The following is an 18,656-nucleotide window of genomic DNA, read 5'->3' on the forward strand; positions in this document are numbered from 1 at the left end:
GCTTGAGTTGCCCCTGCTCCAAAAACAATTTAAAAAATGTTTTTGATAGAGCCTCAACCCAAGAAAGAACAGTTAAGAATATATCAAAGTGAAAACGTCACAAAATATTTTGAATAGTAACTACAATTAATATGATAATTAAAGTATAAGAAATGACAAATAGTAGCAAAAATTTTAAAAATGTGAAGATAGAAAACTAGTAGTACGAAATTAAAGTATAAGAAATAAGAAATAACAAATAGTAGCAAAGATTGAAAAAAAAACGAAAGATATAAAACTAGTAATACGATAATCAAAGTACACGAAATAACAAATAGTAGCAAAAATTGAATAAACGAAAGATGAATAACTAGTAATACGAAATCAAAGTACACGAAATAACAAATAGTAGCAAAAATTGCAAACAAAGATATAAACCTAGTAATACGATAATCAAAGTACAAGCAATAACAAATAGTAGCAATTTTTTTTAAAAAAAAACGAAAAAATAGAAAACTAGTAATACGATAATCAAAGTACAAGAAATAACAAATATTAGCAACTTTTTAAAAAAAAAAATGAAAAATAGAAAACTAGTAATACGATAATCAAAGTACAAGAAATAACAAATACTAGCAAAAATTGAAAAAAATAAAAAAATAAAAAAAACAAGTAATACGATAATCAAAATATAAAAATATAACAGGTAGTAGCAGAAATTTGAAAAATGAATTATAGAAAATTATTAATACAATAGTCAAAATATAAAAATATAACAAATCGAAAAATTAAAGACTCAATGAAAATGTGGTATATAAAGGTTAGTTGAACCAATTATGCGCGGGAAATAACAACCCAAACTGCCAAAGCTATAAATACATCTTCTTCTTCGTCTTCCTCACGAACCAAACTCCATTTTTTTTCTGAAATTCTGATTCTCTGCTCCCAAGAAAAGATGAAGAAAATCCAGAATCCCTATAACCCATACCTTCCCAAAGAAACTGGTTCTACAAGTTTTCCAGCGTATATTGGTTCTCCTTCAAATGCACCAGACCCTGTTCCTTCTTTCGCAAGTCTCCCACTTCAATTCGATTCTAATAGATCCAGTTTATCAATGCGTTACGCCCCTGTTTCGAGATCAAGTTTATCTTCTCCAGAAATCCCACCACTACGTCAGCCAATCATCACTGATCCAGAAACTCAAGATACGTATCTTCTCAACTTGGACATTGGCTCTTTTTCTCATGGATTCGGCGCTGTTTACAGAGCTCTCTATACCGAACATAAACCAGATACTGAAATACCTATCAAATCTGGATATGTCACTTTGAAGATCATCGATATGAACGAAAGTGAAACTGAAAGTCGTCACCTCTGGCGTCAAGGTAAAGCAGGCCTTACTGATACTCCTTATGGAAAAATAATTGGATCTAAGAGAATTTTCAGTGCTGTTACCAACATTTTCAGTGATAATGATGAGTTGTTATGTGTTGTTTTGCCGTATATGTCTGAGGGATCTCTTCGATATATTCTATCTACTCGTCCTCAGAAAAAATTGTCAGAGGAATTCATTTCTGTTGTTCTTAAACAAGTACTTATTGCTCTAAGAGATGAAATTCATGTTGAGTTTAATCAAAGGGTTCATAACACTTTGAATGCTGGAGATATCTTTGTTCATATCGACTATGCTACTCAAGAAATTTCGATCAAGTTAGCATACGAAGCATCTGTTTATGATTCCGAAACCCCAAATCAAGCCAATAATCAATACGCTCCATTTATGAATCCGAAACATATATTTAGATGGGGTGCTGCACCAGAGGTGTATGGAAGAGAAAATGAAGGTAACAGTGGACCAAAATCTGATATTTGGTTATTGGGAATAACAGCACTGGAATTAGTGTATGGGGATTTACCTGTTCGGAATCGTAGAGACTTCAACTATATAGTCGATAAGATAAGGAGGAAGAAAAAACTGCCGAAATCGCTTAAAAAGATGATGATCAAGAGGGATGGGAGATTCAAGGAAGTGATGAAGAGTTTGGTTAATCGAAAGAAAAGGGCGTTTTCGGAGGAGTTTGAAGAGATTGTTCTTGCTTGTCTTAGAGAGAATCCAGTGAACAGACCAACTGCTGATCAGCTTTTGAATGCTCCATTCTTTACTGATGCTAATGACAGGTTTAAGCAATTTATGTTGAATGGTAGAAATTGAGTAAAAATTTAGATATATTCAGCAGATTCTTGGATTAAGATTGATGTATAATGTGTAGTACATAAAATCCTCTGTTTTCTGAGTTTGGGGATTATATACATGAAATGGAACTTCTTCTCGATTTCTCATCTGTTTCTTATTTTCTTCTGCTACTGATTTTATGTGCAAATCTTAAATTTTCATGTTGAATACTTGTGGCTTCGATTAGTCTCTGGTACAGAAAGATATGAGACGTCTTCCAATCACCAGTCAGATTCAATGTGGTTTGGATTCTAGAAACACGAGTCTTGATTCTGTTCTACGATATACTCAGTAAGCTCTCATACATCAACATAAGCCAATCCTATAAATTTTTCTGTTAGAAAAGACTTGATCATTATAAGGATATGACCATATAAACTTGCACAAGCTAAAACAGGAACATGAGTAAATTTGTATACATCATCAGGTGAAAGTAACTGACAACATATATTATAAGAATATCTGATTTTACACAGTAAGGAGAAATTAACAATAAAACGAAGAATTAAAGGTACACTACTAATTAAGCATTAGTGGTGTAGGTTCCTAGCTAGAGGTAATCTTGAGAACAAGACACATTAGGCAGTGCACTATCAGTGTGCTTTTCTCAACTTCTAAAAGTTTGGGCTCTAGCGCAGTGCCCAATGTGCTAGTCAATACTCTAGCTTGCATCGTCCGAAATTCTTCCCAATTTCGATATTAACTTCTTATATCGAGTCTTTTATATTTTTTGGGTGCTCTTCTACACCTTTCACCTAAAACGCCTCGGAATCACATATTATGTTGATCCAACATTGGTACACATATGGTAATGGATATCAATACCATTTTAAGAATTGTTATGTTAGTTCCTTACTTAATGGCTCTATTGAGGAATATAATTTTGATTATCTAGTCAATGACGAATTTGTTTCGATCATGAATTTAATTAATGGGTTGATTTGTGTAAAAACTTCAAAGAAAAAAAAAACGATATGCAGAATTTTTCTGTATTGCTCTGTTACTAGCCCTGTACATTGTTACTCTATATATACAAGTGTTGGACAAGTATTAGACTCCTAATTGTAATTGAATTCCAACAGACTCCTGATTGTAACAGAATCCTAACCAACTAAATATAGATAAAACTAAACTAATAAATAGTTTTGTGACTAATGACACAAAACTCCTTATTCAATTCTATTCAAGACTTCTGCGTATCAACGGTAAGATCCAGCATCATTGTCTTTATTTCCTTTCTCTTGTATTGTTTCTTGAGAGCTATTGGCGAGGAGCTTGTCTCCGACAACACCCCCCCGCAAGTTGGAGGCCGGTGAACGGACACCTAACTTGAGAAGAAGGGAACGATGAAGGGGCCCATAGAGGGCTTTGGTGAACAAATCGGCCAGTTGAGAAGAAGAAGGGACAAAAGATAAAGAAATGAGGCCATCAAGAAGTTTTTCACGGACGAAATGACAATCAAGCTCGATGTGTTTGGTTCGTTCGTGAAAGACGGGATTTTTAGCAATATGGATGGCTGCTTGGCTGTCACAATGTAGAGAAATCGGCAAAGAGGGAGAGAGGGAAAGATCATGTAACAAGCGAACCACCCAGGTGACCTCTGAAACTAAGCGACGCATGGAACGATACTCCGCCTCAGCGGAAGAAAGAGCGACGACCGGCTGTTTCTTAGATTTCCAAGAAATAGGAGAGCCTCCAAGGCTAAGAAAAAAACCACTTACAGAACGGCGTGTATCGGAGCAAGAAGCCCAATCGGAGTCGCAAAAAGCAAGGAGTTGAAACGATGAGTCTGGGGATAAAAAGAGACCAAGACCAGGATCGCGACTTAAATATCGCAGAGTATGATAAGCAGCGGAAAGATGACCTTGGCATGGATTTTGCATATATTGACTGAGGGTTTGGACCGTAAAAGAAAGATCTGGTCGTGTGTTAGTCAAGAAATTGAGCTTTCCCAAAAGTCGTCGGTAAACAAGCGGGTCTGGAAGAGGAGGTCCACAAGATGAAGAAAGTTTGATAGTGGGATCTAGAGGAGTAGAGACAGATCTGGATTCAAGGCAATTAAATTCAGTTAAGGTCTCAATAGCAAATTTACGCTGAGTAATAAGCATACCACCTTCCTCATGAATCAATTCCATTCCCAAAAAATAATGAGCCTCTCCGAGATCTTTAATGCGAAACTCAGAATCCAAAAAGAACTTGATTTCTATAATTTCCTGCAAGTTATTACCAGTGAACAAGATGTCGTCAACATGTACAGCAAGCAAAGTAACCAACTCCCCAGTGTGTTTATAGAACAAAGAATAGTCGTTCAAGGAACAGATGAAACCTCTAGTATACAAAGCAGAGGACAGACGTGCATACCACTGACGAGATGCTTGTTTAAGGCCATATAGGGACTTACGGAGCCGACAAACATGAGAAGGAGAAGGAGCAATTAAACCAGGAGGAAACCGCATGTAAACCTCTTCATTAAGGTCCCCATGAAGGAACGCATTGTTGACATCGAGCTGGTATAGTTTCCAGCCCCTCTTTACAGCAATAGAGAGGAGACATCTCACAGTTGTCATTTTGACAACGGGAGAAAAAGTCTCTGTAAAGTCAATCCCTTCACGTTGTGTATCACCCCGAATCACCAAAAGAGCTTTGAGACGCTCAAGAGACCCATCTGACTTAAGTTTAACTTTATACACTCATTTGCAGGGTAGGGCCTTCTTGGCTGGTGGCAATTGAACGATGTCCCAAGTATGGTTGGAGTTGAGAGCGTCAAATTCCTAGGTCATTGCGGCCTTCCAGCCGGGATGCAGTACAGCTTGGTGATAAGAAGTGGGTTCAGTAATTTGACAAATAGATGTGAGTAAAGATTGATTAGGAGTTGTCATAGTGGAAAAAGAATGTGCACGCAAAGGAAAACAAGGGGGATTAGGAGAAATGACAGAGAAAGCATTACCACAAATATAATCAGATAAATAAGTAGGGGTGTGATTCTCCCTTGTGGATCTGCGCAGCTGTGGCTCTGGTGGACTAGATAACACAGGAGAATTCTCAGGGGGAGTATGAGAAGGCGTAGGAACAGAAGGAGAAGGATCAGGATCTAGAGGGGGCAAAAGAGATGATGTAGGTTCTTCGCCATGGGGAAGAGGACATGAAGTAGGGAAGAGTTGAGATAGTGGTCTAGAGAGTGAAAATGGAAAAATAGACTCGACAAACTTGACATCTCGAGAAATTAAGATTTGTTTAGAGTGTAATGTAAGAATTTTGTAACCCTTTTTTCCAAAGGGGTAACCAAAAAACACACCTGGAATAGCTCGAGGACTGAGTTTATCTCTATTACGGGAAAAAGTTGAAACAAAACATAGGCAACCAAAAGGTTTGAGATAAGAATAATCTGGGAGAGAGTTAAATAAGACTTGGTACGGGGATTTAAGGTGTAGAGCTTTAGAAGGAAACCGATTAATCAAATGAGTGGCTATTAGAAGACAATCCCCCTAGTACTGCTTAGGAACATGAGAATGAAACATTAGAGCCCTACAAGTTTCCATCAAATGTCTATGTTTTCGCTCAACCACACCATTTTGTTGTGGTGTACCCACACAAGTAGTTTGGTGAAGAATTCCTTGAGAAAGGAAAAATTCAGTAGCTAGATTTCCAGAACCCAATTCAAAAGCATTGTCAGACCTTATAATCTTGACTTTGGTAGAAAATTGTCTTTCAACATATAGAAGAAATGCTTTTAAAGTGGGGAATGCATTTGATTTAGCACAAAGCAAAAAAGTCCAAGTACTTCTAGAAAAATCATCTACAATAGTTAAGTAATATTTCTCTCCTTTGTAGGTTGGTGTCTTATAGGGTCCCCAAGTATCGATATGGATGAGATCAAAACAATGTTTAGTAGTGATTGAACTTCTGGGAAAAGGAGGCTTGGCTTGTCTAGCCATGGGACAAATTGCACAAGGCATGGAGTCTTCAATATTAGAACTTAAATGCAGGCTATCAATATGTTTCATAGCCGCCAAAGGCAAATGACCTAATCTATTGTGCCATAAAAGAGTAGAAACAGAATAAGCAAAACCATTTTCATTGATAGGAATAGAAGATTGTTTAATACAACTATTGGACATAACAGGAAAAGATTTAGATAAACTAGACTTAGACAAAGAACTAGAATTAAAAGAAGCAGGAAACATAGGCTTCTGGGAAATAAGATGCATCTGAGGTGTGTTATCTCTTATCACATAGAGTCCAGTTGCAGCTTCATCGAGAAGTTGGTCCCTCTTCAAAAAAGGGGCCTGAATAGAACAATTATATTTAGAAAAAATTAGATTGCAATCAAACTGTGTGCAAAGCTGAGAAACTGACAAAAGATTATGTTTAAAAACAGGAACAAATAAGACATTATGTAATTCTAAATCTGGCGTAAGAAATAAACTACCCATATAATTTACTTTGACTTGATAGGAATTTGGGAGACTTACTGTCACCGGGATAGAAAGAAGGACAATATTATGCAAAAAGGTTTTATTATAGGTCATATGTTGGGAGGCTCCAGAATCAACTATCCAAGTATTGTGATGTAACTTAGAATAGAAAGAGGTAAAAATATTATAAGCGTATTGCATACCGCCCAGATTTGCACTGGCAGTGACATTAGGAGTTGATGCTCCAATTCCTTCTTGAACAGTTTGGAACATCTGAATCAATTGGTCACATTGTGCCTTAGAGAACCCTTGACCAGAGATGAGATTAGAAACTGTATGAGCACCAAGCCCTGTAGTGTTATCCTGCTCTCCAATAGCACTGTTGACAGATTGGTTAGGAAAATCTCCCTTCCTAGTTCTATTAAACTTATAATGAGCAGGGTAGCCCACCAATTTGTAGCATTCTTCCTTAACATGACCTGATTTTTTGCAATACTTACAAACTTGATCGATTTTCCTAACATCAGTTTTATTGTTTTGAGCAACATTCCTGTATTCCCTTGCCTGTCTAGATCTATTTGAATTCTGTCCAGCACTGTAAAAAGCAGAAGAGTCAGTACCAAGAGTATGTTGAGCATGTACCTCCCTTTGTGATTCTTCATGGAGAACAATGGAGTAAGCCTGTGCAGTTGAAGGAAGTGGTTTCATCATAAGTATGTTTCCTCGAACACCAGTGTAGACATCATTAAGACCCATTAAGAATTGAATAAGTTGTTGATCCTCATTCATCTTGGCGTTATGTGATTTTGCTCCGCAATCACAATCACAACGACAAACTATAAAGGTATTGAGCAATTTTAACTGATCCCAAATTCTCTTAAGTTTAGTGAAATAACTTGCAACATCTGAAGTCCCTTGACTAATATTGTTGAGATCTCGTCGCAGTTGAAAAACCTAGCACCATCTGCTTGTCCATAGCGTTCCTCAAGCTCAGTCCACAAATCTTTCGCAGTTTGAGAGTAAATCACACTCTCTGAGATGTCTCTGCTAAGAGAGTTGAGAAGCCACGCAATCACCATATCATTGCATCTTTTCCAATGATCAAGCAAGGGTGAATCTGGATCTGGAGATCTACAACCTCCAGTGATAAAACCTAACTTATGCTTGGCTGAGAGAGAGATCAAAACACCTCTGCGCCAATTTCCATATCCAGTACCATCAAAAGTGACATTGAGCAAATTCATACCAGGGTTATCTGATGGAGCAAGATAATAAGGATGGCTTTGATCCACCAAAACAGTAGGAGGAGCAGTCCTAGCTGCAACTGTAGTAGGAGGAAGTGATTCGTCACCCATGGAGATAAAAAATCAAGTAATAAGAACAAACTTATGAAAGACAAGAGAAAAAATCGTATACAGAGCTTCTAGTGTTGCTCTGATACCATGTAAAAACTTCAAAGAAAAAAAAAACGATATGCAGAATTTTTCTGTATTGCTCTGTTACTATCCCTGTACATTGTTACTCTATATATACAAGTGTTGGACAAGTATTAGACTCCTAATTGTAATTGAATTCCAACAGACTCCTGATTGTAACAGAATCCTAACCAACTAAATATAGATAAAACTAAACTAATAAATAGTTTTGTGACTAATGACACAAAACTCCTTATTCAATTCTATTCAAGACTTCTGCGTATCAACGGTAAGATCCAGCATCATTGTCTTTATTTCCTTTCTCTTGTATTGTTTCTTGAGAGCTATTGGCGAGGAGCTTGTCTCCGACAACAATTTGTCCTTCTTTTATGTCCACTCACATGTTTATATTCATCAATTAGGAAGTTCAAGAAATTTCCTAATCCTATTGTTGGCCCATAGATGGTTTTGAATGATGAATTTCGTGATGACTACAAGGTAGTCTATATTTTCAACACTACAAGTTAAGATCAACTTATATAGTTTAAATAATTATTCTTGAGAAAGTGTTAATGGTTGTCTGAGGACGAGGCTATTAAATTTTTAAGGTAAGTTTGTCATGGGAAACTTTATTGGCATACTACTGCTTCTTGTATTAATAACATATGAGGCCTATTTTGATTCGTCTAATGAAAAATAGAGAAAGGTGGAGATGATGTGCTATGAAAAATGGGTAGTATAGTCGTAACACGGTGCTTAAAGTCATGAGTGACTCAAGCTAACCCTTGATACTGACATAGTCATGAGCAACTAAATATGAACAAGTAAAAGAATGAAAAAGACTGAGCGGAAGCATAATTATGGAATATTGGTTCAATATATTTTTGAACAAAGTTTTGTCTACAACAAATGTAACATGAAAGGAATCTAAAATAGAATAGACTGAATACAACAACTCTAATAGAATGTCTATGAAGCCTCTACTAATACTGATTATAGTTAGTGGGACATGAGCCTTGCTTACCTTATTCAATACACATGAATAGAAATAACATAATAGAACTACAAAATTGACTTGAGTGCTTGAGATTAGAGAACTCATCACCTTCTGAGTGGAAGCTGTGATCCAACTAACTAGGATTCTGATAGTAACAACCTGAATCTACTTCATATGAAATATGTAGGCACAAGAGATATGTGAATCAGTACGAAGAATGTACTGAGTATGAGATATATGGATGATAATTTGTAAAGCTGGACTTGATGAATCTGGGACGCTAAAATGAATATGAGACTGAAATACATGAATTGATCAAATGACCAAGTAGTAAAACATGCAACTGATAAATACTGAAACTAAAATAACTAAATATAAGGTCAAAGCAATAATCCAAAAAACTGAACTGTGGGAGATATTCTTAATCTATATAAACCATGTGAGAAATAACATGGAGTCAGTTATCTTACACCCATACCGAAAAGAGATTGTCCTACATGCCAAGGAAAGGACCATGAGTTTGACCTAAGGTGGATCTTCTAACTAATTTCTATTTGAGATAAGATCCTATGGCGACACATTGTTCTAGGACTTAGAAATTGCTACTAAAGGTCCACGAACGCTAAACAGAAACCTTCATCACAAAATACCGCTCGGTGCTAAGTAACTCCCAACGGAAATATATAAAATTATACCATATTCATAATCTTAGTCTTTGAAATGGTGAGTTTCTAGTAATACCAATTCAATCATAAAGATTCATAAATCATAAGAATATCTCCTTTGAAATATCATGCCTTCATGACATATCAATTCATAAGAGATGCTTAATCGGACGCATCTAAATCATGATAATCTTACAAGGATATTTCTATCTTTTAACTCCTCCTTCTCCTCTCAAACCCTAAGACAAAATTCAAAGGCAAATCAAAGCATAAGACTTTCCAGCAAGATTCTTTCAAATATTTTTAATGATTATTCTTCAAGTAATGCTCTTCCAAATCTTTTTCAAGATTCTTCTTCAAGGTAAATCCTTCTCTAAAGATTTTAATCTTTCCAATTCAAGTCTCTTCTTAAAATCATGAATCATTAATAGAATTCTTAGCCCTTGGCCATAACATTTTCAAGAAATTAATTCTAGAACCTAAAGAAAGGATTTCTTGGCCGTTCTTGTTGAAATTAGGGTTCTTCTTCAAGATTCATGGAGTGTGTAAGGTATGTAAGATTATTAAAGTGAGGAACTTTGTTCTTTCTCACACCCTACTCCTACAATATATATTTTAAGATCAAAGCTAGGGTTTTTATCCACGATTTTGAATTCCCTTTATCTCCTATCATTGATTTTTGATTTTTATCATCAAAATTATGATATTTATGTCATTAATGATTATTGGTTCATGATTATTATACCACATAGACCCCTTTCTAACCAAAGTTATTTAAAAATCTTGTCGTAGTATTTCATGGTTCATGACATTTTTAAAATCTTGAACATACTTTATTTATGAAATTAATGCTTATGAAATACTACAATAAGGTTTTTAAATAAATGTTATTAGAAAGGGGTCCATGCTATATAATAATCATGAACCACAAATCAATAATCAATAATGACATAAATACAATAATTTTGATGATAAAAATCAAGAACCAATAATTGGAGATAAAGGAAATTCAAAATCATAGAATCTTGGGTAAAATCCCTAGTTTTGATCTTAAAAATATATATATTGTAGGAGTAGCGCGTGAGGAAGAAAAAAGTTTCTCACTTTAATAATCTTACACCCCTTAACGCTCCATGAATCTTGAAGAAGAACCCTAATTTGAAGAAGAACGATAATGAAATCCTTTCTTGAGATTCTTGAATTAGTTTCTTGAAAATTCTATGGGTTAAGAATTCTATTAGTGATTCATGATTATACGAAGGAATTTGAATGGGAAAGATTAAATTCTTTGGAGAAGGATTACCTTGAAGAAGAATCTTGAAAAAGATTGGAAAGAACATTATTTGAAGAAGAATCTTTAAAAATATTTGAAAGAATCTTGCTTGGAAGTCTTATGCTTTGATTTTCCTTAGAATTTTGTCTTAGGGTTTGAGAGACAAGAAGAAGGAGTTAAAAGAAGGAAATATAATTGTTTAGGACTTTATAGAAGTTGATATAACCGTTTTAAGGTTTACTTAGTGGTATAAGGACAAGAAAATTATCTTTTTTAGAATTTTCTCGTCTGTCAAAACGGAGTTGCGCTACATTATTTAGTAAAATGATCATAACTCTCTACTCTAAACTCGGAATGATGCAAACTTGATGACGTTGGAAAGGAGATTTATAGATCTTTAATTTGATAGGTTATGGTTCACCTAACGCTTCATATGTTAAGAGATATGATTTATTCAAGTTAACCCAAGAAAATTCTTATATGGAAACTCTATGGATAAGGAAATTTCCAACTCAACTTTGTGTAAGGAGATTATATACTTTAATTCATCTCCAAATATCCTCCCACACTAAATAATTGACCTTAATACCTACGTACAATTAAGAATCATCTGGCACAACCCTATAAACTTATGAAGAATGTTTCAAATTTTAGCTTAAAGATTTTTGGAATGTTACAATATTCCACCAGTTGGAGTGTTTGGAGGTCATCTTTTCATGATTTTGATTATATTAGAAGTCACGCATATATGTAGACTATCAAGGAGTATGGAACACATTTTAACCCCATACGCTTTCTTAACGCACACATCTTCATGACTTCTTGGATAATAAGAATATACAAAAAAGATCACTTTCCAACACTCCATCGGTAGAAAACTACCATTTTTATTGCAAAGATTCTCCATCTTTTCTCATTTTTCTTTGGCCAAATAAAAAGAAATGGTGTACCAATCTTAATATGTATTAAGACCAGCAGAAGTAGTAGGCCGATAAAAAATTTTGTTCACAAACTTACCCGAATCATTTAATAGTCCTACACTCGGGCAATCATCAACACTTCTCAAATAATATCTATTTGACTATATAAGATGACCTCAACTAGATATGAAATTCTAGTATTGAGATTACACACTACTTATAATCATAATGAAATTTATCAAATTCAAAATCAAATACGTATAAATCAAGCCTCATTAATGTAGATCTAAGATTAGTAAATTTCTTCAACTTTTTAATTGATGTATTCCATATAAACGTATTAGTGGATCCAATGGAAATTCAAATCATTCCATTTACTAAACCCACAACGCAAACATGTTTGCAAGCATCATTCAATTGAAAATCCAAGTTATATTCCTCAATCACAGAGTGATTAACTAAAGAACTAACATAATTATTCTTAAAACAATATTTATATCCATTACCAAATACGCACCTGTGTTGGGCTAGCATAAGGATGTGGTGTGCATAATCTTTTCTATCAACCAATATAGTAAGATGTGTCTTGATAAATTCACGTCTAGAAATTAAGGCAAGCCAAGATTTTTCATCAGACCTGAATTTTAAGAGGAAATAAGGCCTTGAATGGGGCCATCTGAATACTAGAGTGGTAGCTATTGTTGTACGCAAACTCCGCCAAAGGCAAGAATTGATCCCACTGACCTCCAAAATCCATAACACAGGCCCGTAACATATCCTCAAGGACCTGAATAGTATGCTCCAACTGGCCATCCGTCTGTGGGTGAAAAGTTGTGCTAAGGTGGACACGGGTGCCCAACTCCTCCTAAAAAGCCCTCTAAAAGCTGGAAGTGAACTGTAAACCCCGGCCTGAAATGATAGAAACAGGCACGCCATGAAGACGGACCACCTCCCTAATGTAGATACGAGCCAACCTCTCGGCACTGAAAGTAGTATGAACAGGAAGGAAGTGTGTTGACTTGGTCAATCGATCCACGATGACCCAAATGCTGTCAACACCTCTAGAAGTCCGAGGCAACCCCACAACGAAGTCCATAGTGATACGCTCCAACTTCCACTCCGGAATGGATAATCTCTGGAACTCGCCACCAGGCCTTAAATGCTCGGCCTCTACCTGCTGGCAGCACAAGCAACGGGAAATAAAGTCAGCAATATCTCTCTTCATGCCACTCCACTAGTAATGCTGCCTCAAATCACGATACATCTTCGTTGTGCCCGGATGGATAGAGTATCTAGACTCATGGGCCTCAGAAAGTATCAACTGTATCAAATCTCCAACTCTCGGAACACAGATGCGGCCGACAAATTTCAACACTCCATCAGGATCTAAGGTAGCCTGACCACCATCACCCGCTAACACTCGATCTCTAAGGGGCACCAAGGTATCATCCTCAAACTGGCAACCACGGATCCTATCAAGCAAAGAAGACTGAACTCCCATAAAGGCCAAGACGCGTCTAGAATCTGAGATATCCAACCGAACCATGCTATTAGCTAAGGACTGAATGTCCAAAGCTAAGGGTCGCTCTTCAACAGATAAGAAGGCTAGACTACCCATACTCACTGCCTTCCGGCTCAAGGCGTCCGCTACCACATTCGCCTTGCCCGGATGATAAAGAATAGAGAGGTCGTAGTCCTTCAGGAGCTCAATCCAACGACGCTGCCTCGAATTAAGGTCCCTCTGGCTCATGATGTACTGAAGACTCCTATGATCGGTATAGATCTCACATCGAACTCCATACAAGTAGTGCCTCCAAATCTTAAGCGCGAAAACTACCGCCGCCAACTCCAAGTCATGAGTGGGGTAGTTGCGCTCATGGATCTTAAGCTGCCTCGATGCATAAGCAATAACCCGGCCCTACTGCATCAATACCCCAAACCAACGCCGGATGCGTCACAATAAACTGTGAAGCCCTCGCCCTCAACTGGAAGAGTCAATATAGGAGCGGTGGTCAATAACTCCTTGAGCCTCAAAAAGCTCGCCTCACACTTCTCTGACCAAACAAAGGGAACATCAACACGAGTCAATCGAGTCAACGGGGCTGCAATAGTAGAAAAGCCCTCAACAAAGCGTCTGTAGTAACTCGCTAACCCGACGAAGCTACGAACCTCAGTAACAGAAGTGGGCCTGTGCCAATCACGAATAGCCTCAATCTTCGCCGGATCAACCCTAATACCCTCCTTGGACACCACGTGCCCCAAGAAGGCTACAGACTCAAGCCAAAACTCGCACTTTGAGAACTTGGCATAAAGCCACTGATCTCTCAAAGTCTGGAGCACTATCCTCAAATGCTGCTCATGCTCACTCCGGCTCCGCGAGTATACCAGTATGTCATCAATGAAGACGATGACAAATAAATCAAGGTATGGCCTGAACACACGTGTCATCAAGTCCATGAAGGCAGCAGGGGCATTAGTCAACCCAAACGACATCACCAAGAACTCATAATGGCCATAACGGGTCCTAAATGCAGTCTTAGGGATGTCTGCTGCCCTAATCCTCAGCTGATGGTACCCGGACCTCAATCAATCTTAGAAAACACGGCGGCACCCTGAAGCTGATCAAACAAATCATCAATACGAGGCATGGGGTAACGGTTCTTCACCGTCACCTTGTTCAGCTGCCTGTAGTCAATACACATCCTCATAGTCCCGTCCTTCTTCTTCACAAACAGAACAGGAGCACCCCAAGGCGACACACTCGAACGGATAAACCCCTTACCTAAGAGATCCTCTAACTGAACACTGAGCTCCCTGAGCTCTGCAGGAGCCATCCGGTAAGGCGGAATAGAAATAGGACGGGTGTCGGGCTCCAAATCTATGGCAAAATCAATGTCACGATCTGGAGGTAGGCCAGGTAGGTCTGTAGGGAACACATCTGCAAACTCTCTAACCACAGGAACTGAGTCAACTGAAGAGCCCTCCCTACTCACATCTCGCACATAAGCCAAATAAGCTAAACACCCAGAAGCAACCAACCGTCTAGCCCGCATAAAAGAGATGATCCCTGTCGGTGTGTGACTATAAGCACCCTGCCACAACACTGGGGAAATGCCAGGCATGGCTAAAGTAACAGTCTTGGCGTAGCAATCCAAGACCGCATGGTAGGGGGATAACCAGTCCATGCCCAAAATCACATCAAAATCAACCATATCTAGCAGAATAAGATCAACTCTAGTATCACAACCCTGGATAGTCACTAAGCAAGATCGCAATATCTGATCCACTACTAAGGACTCACCCACCGGGGTCGAAACATGAACTGGCTCTGCCAAAGACTCAGACCTCATACCCAATCGAGGAGCAAAATAAACAGATACATACGAGAATGTGGACCCGGGATCAAATAATACTGTAGCAGGCTGATGGCATAATAAAAGCGTACCTGTGATAACATCGTCAGATGCCTCAGCCGTGCCCTCGCCGGGGCTGCGTAGAAATGGCCCTGAGCACCTCTGCCCGATGCATCTGATCTACCACCTACCTGCCTCCTCGAGCTCCGCCTCTGGTACCCTGTCGGCTGTCCCGACGACCCTGGTCCTGACCACCACCTCTAGCTAGAGGGGGCACTGCTGAAACTGGTCTAGGTGCAAGGGGAGCTGGTACAATCGCTCCTCGCCCTCGCCGGGGGCACTCTCTGGACCAATGGTCAAGGAGCACCGCAATCAAAACACCCTGAAGCTGAACGCCCTGAAGTAACCCGACTGCGGTAGGAAGGAGGGAATCTGATCCCCTCGAACTCTGGCCCGTACTAGGACCACCCTGGTGATACTGGCCTCCCTCAGAAGCAGGTAATGCCGCCTGAACAGGACGACTGGACTGACCCTGCTGGAACCTCTGGCGGGGCCTATCATAGGAGTCTCTCCCTCTAGTCTGGGACCCGCTGTAGCTGCCCTGGTAGCGTGCCCTCTTATCGCTGCCCCCTTGGGCCTCGCGATGAATATGCTCCATGGATCGGGCATGGTCAACACACAAGAAATGAACGGCCGGCGAAACTAAATGCTCTGTGTCGACCCTCAGACGGTACCGCAACCCACGTACAAAACAACGAACTCTCTCCTCCTCCGTGGGTAGGATCATGGTAGCATGTCGAGACAACTCATGGAATCTCGTCTCGTACTCTGAGACGGTCATAGGGCCCTGCTCCAATCTGGAGAACTGATCACGAAGCCTATCCCTGACGCTCCGTGGCATGAACCGGGCAAGAAAGCCTCTGAGAACTCACTCCAAGATACAGGAGGCGATCCAACTGGCCTGGACTCTCGATACGAGCGCCACCACTGCCTGGCTGGCCCACGAAACTGATGAGCAGTGAAGTCGGCTCCTCTCGACTCCAAGAGGCCTAATGACTGTAGCTGCTCCTGACAAGTGAGCTGGAACTCGTAGGCATCCTCCCCCATCGCCCCTGAGAATATCGGCGGTGCCAACCTCTGGAATACCCCGAGCATCTTCTGCTCGCGCAGTGGCATCTCCCCGTCCTTTAAGTCTGACACGACAGCCACATGAACTGGTGGCGGCTGAACCTCTGGTGCCGCTGCGGCAGGCTGACCCTGCGGCGCTGGAGCTGGTGCTGGTGCTGCTGGGCTGGTGCCTATCGCATCTCCCCAATAGCTACTAGTATCTGAGTCAGCAGAGCATGAAGATCAGGAGCTGCAGCTGCAGCTGGTGCAGGTGGTGGCTGGGCTGGCCCCGGCCCACCGGCTGTGGAGGTACATATGCTGCCTGAGGCTCCTCCTCCCTATCTCGGGCTGGTGCTACGGCCCTGCCTCGACCTCGGGGTCGGCGTCTACCCCAAGCTGAGGCTCTGCCTGCAGACCCGGGTGCGCCACCCCTGGCCGCGCCACCTCGCGAGCGAGCCATCCTGCGAAAGAGTGAAACAAGTGAGATTTCCAGAAACCAATAAGACACACGATGCACGAAATCGAAACAAAAGAGGAAATTTTCCTAAGGACATCCTGTAGCCTCCCGAAGATAAGTTACGGACGTCTCCCACCGATCCGCAGGACTCTACTAGACGTTAGCTCTGTACAAGTGAGACCGATAAACCTGGGGCTTGATACCAACTTGTCACGACCCGATTTCTCAAGTCATGATGGCACCTACTATAACCCACCAGAGGTAAGCCAACCCGTAACCCGGAACAACAAGTAATGGGTCTGAGGGTAGAAACTAAACAAGAGTAGGCAAATAACAATATAAACAGGCGGAAGCAAACCAAAAACATAATACAAATAAAGATCCCTCCCAGAACCTGAAAGTCACTAGTACAGAGCTACTAACAAAATGAGTACAAGTCCCAAAAGTGGACAACAGAGACTGGACTATCTCGAAAGGTAAAAGACAAGTCTATATATACAGATGGAGACTGAAATAGTACAAAATGTCGTGTGCTCACTCCCGTCTCTGGATCAGTTGCTCCAAGCTCGATCAACGCTGGCTACTAGTGCCGAAACTGCATCACGAAATAGATGCAGAGCGTAGCATGAGTACCAAAACAACAGGTACCCAGTAGGCATCATAGGCCGACTGAACTTGAAAAGTAAAGGCAATATGAAAAGAAGGAATAATACAAACCGAGGGTCAAGAGCAGAAATCTAAGTAACAATGGAATGCACACGAGTGTAGAAAGAACTAACTAAAGTAATCTATAAGCTAACTACACCTAACTGGACCCCCATAAGCCCAGAAGGTACACTCGTGCGCAAGTTAAATAAAAAGGCGAACGGACCCCCATAAGCCCGACGAGTACACAAATAACTATAACTAAAGAGAATTGCATAAAAGAACCCAAGAACGAAGAACATCGAACCAGAACCTCAACCTAATTAGTAGAATCTGACAGTATGGAGGCCGGACCTCGAACCGGATGCTCACCAAAAATACCCAAGTAACCAATCACAAGTATCAAGTATATGAGGCCGGAACTCTAACCGGATGCTCTATATAAGTATCTGGGCAATAGAGGCCGAACTCTAACCGGATGCTCTATATAAGTATCTGGGCAATAAAGGCCGGACTTAAACCGGTTGCTCTATAAAGGTGCCAATGTAGCTGCTGAAAGAGTCCTAATCGATCCACACTCATAAATGTCTGTGGAATGCCGTCCATACTTAGCCAATCAATGTAAGTCCTTGGAACCAAATCGAAAATCAAATTCAAACCGCGAAGTAGAACTAGTATCGCCGATGTAACTCGTGAAGCCGTAACATCGGGGAAAATAAGGATAACTATAGTCGGAGAAGAGTATCGCCTAACTAAGGCCCAAACTATCAGACTCAAGTCTGCTACACCAGTCTACAGGGATCTAAGCGGCCGAGCGACGTCAGGGGCAAAACTAAGGCCTATTGGATCCGAATAATGTATTTCTAAGGCAAGCCCTAGTCAAACCTAAACTAAGGCCCAACATGCTTCAAATAAACAATAATTAAGCATGCAAGCACTCCACATAGCGAGGAGGGTCCGTTAATAACACAAAGCATGCTCACAGTTACCCGATAATTCCGGAAATAGGCCGAAAACATGATTTCTTAACACCTATGCAAGATTCAATAACTACCCAACCCAAATCCCAACTAATCAACATGCATTCACATTCTCGAGCTCAATCTAAGAGAGGAAAACCGTAGCCTACCTGTAGGCCAATCACACGCGCTCCAAAATCACTTCTCCGGAGCTTTCCCTTTCCGAACGTCCTCGAAA

The 18,656-nt window shown here is 39.9% G+C and overlaps 2 protein-coding genes across 5 annotated transcripts in view; one reads left to right on the forward strand and one right to left on the reverse strand.

Moving 5' to 3' along the window:
* LOC125839081 (actin-depolymerizing factor 10-like) overlaps nucleotides 1–18,656 on the reverse strand; it is an 858,671-nt gene that overhangs the window by 405,256 nt on the left and 434,759 nt on the right. The gene's annotated exons all lie outside the window — the stretch shown is intronic.
* On the forward strand, nucleotides 935–2,191 carry LOC125839037 (serine/threonine-protein kinase BLUS1-like). Its single transcript, XM_049518024.1, has one exon. The coding sequence runs from the start codon at nucleotides 935–937 to the stop codon at nucleotides 2,189–2,191; it is 1,257 nt and encodes a 418-aa protein (XP_049373981.1).

This window comes from Solanum verrucosum, unplaced genomic scaffold, assembly GCF_900185275.1.
Source record: "Solanum verrucosum unplaced genomic scaffold, falcon-dt-bn FXZP01000163.1, whole genome shotgun sequence".
Classification (NCBI taxonomy): domain Eukaryota; kingdom Viridiplantae; phylum Streptophyta; class Magnoliopsida; order Solanales; family Solanaceae; genus Solanum; species Solanum verrucosum.

What these genes read in the sequence shown, in the direction of transcription:
- LOC125839037 (XM_049518024.1), top strand. Translation starts at nt 935, where the DNA reads ATGAAGAAAATCCAGAATCCCTATAACCCATACCTTCCCAAAGAAACT.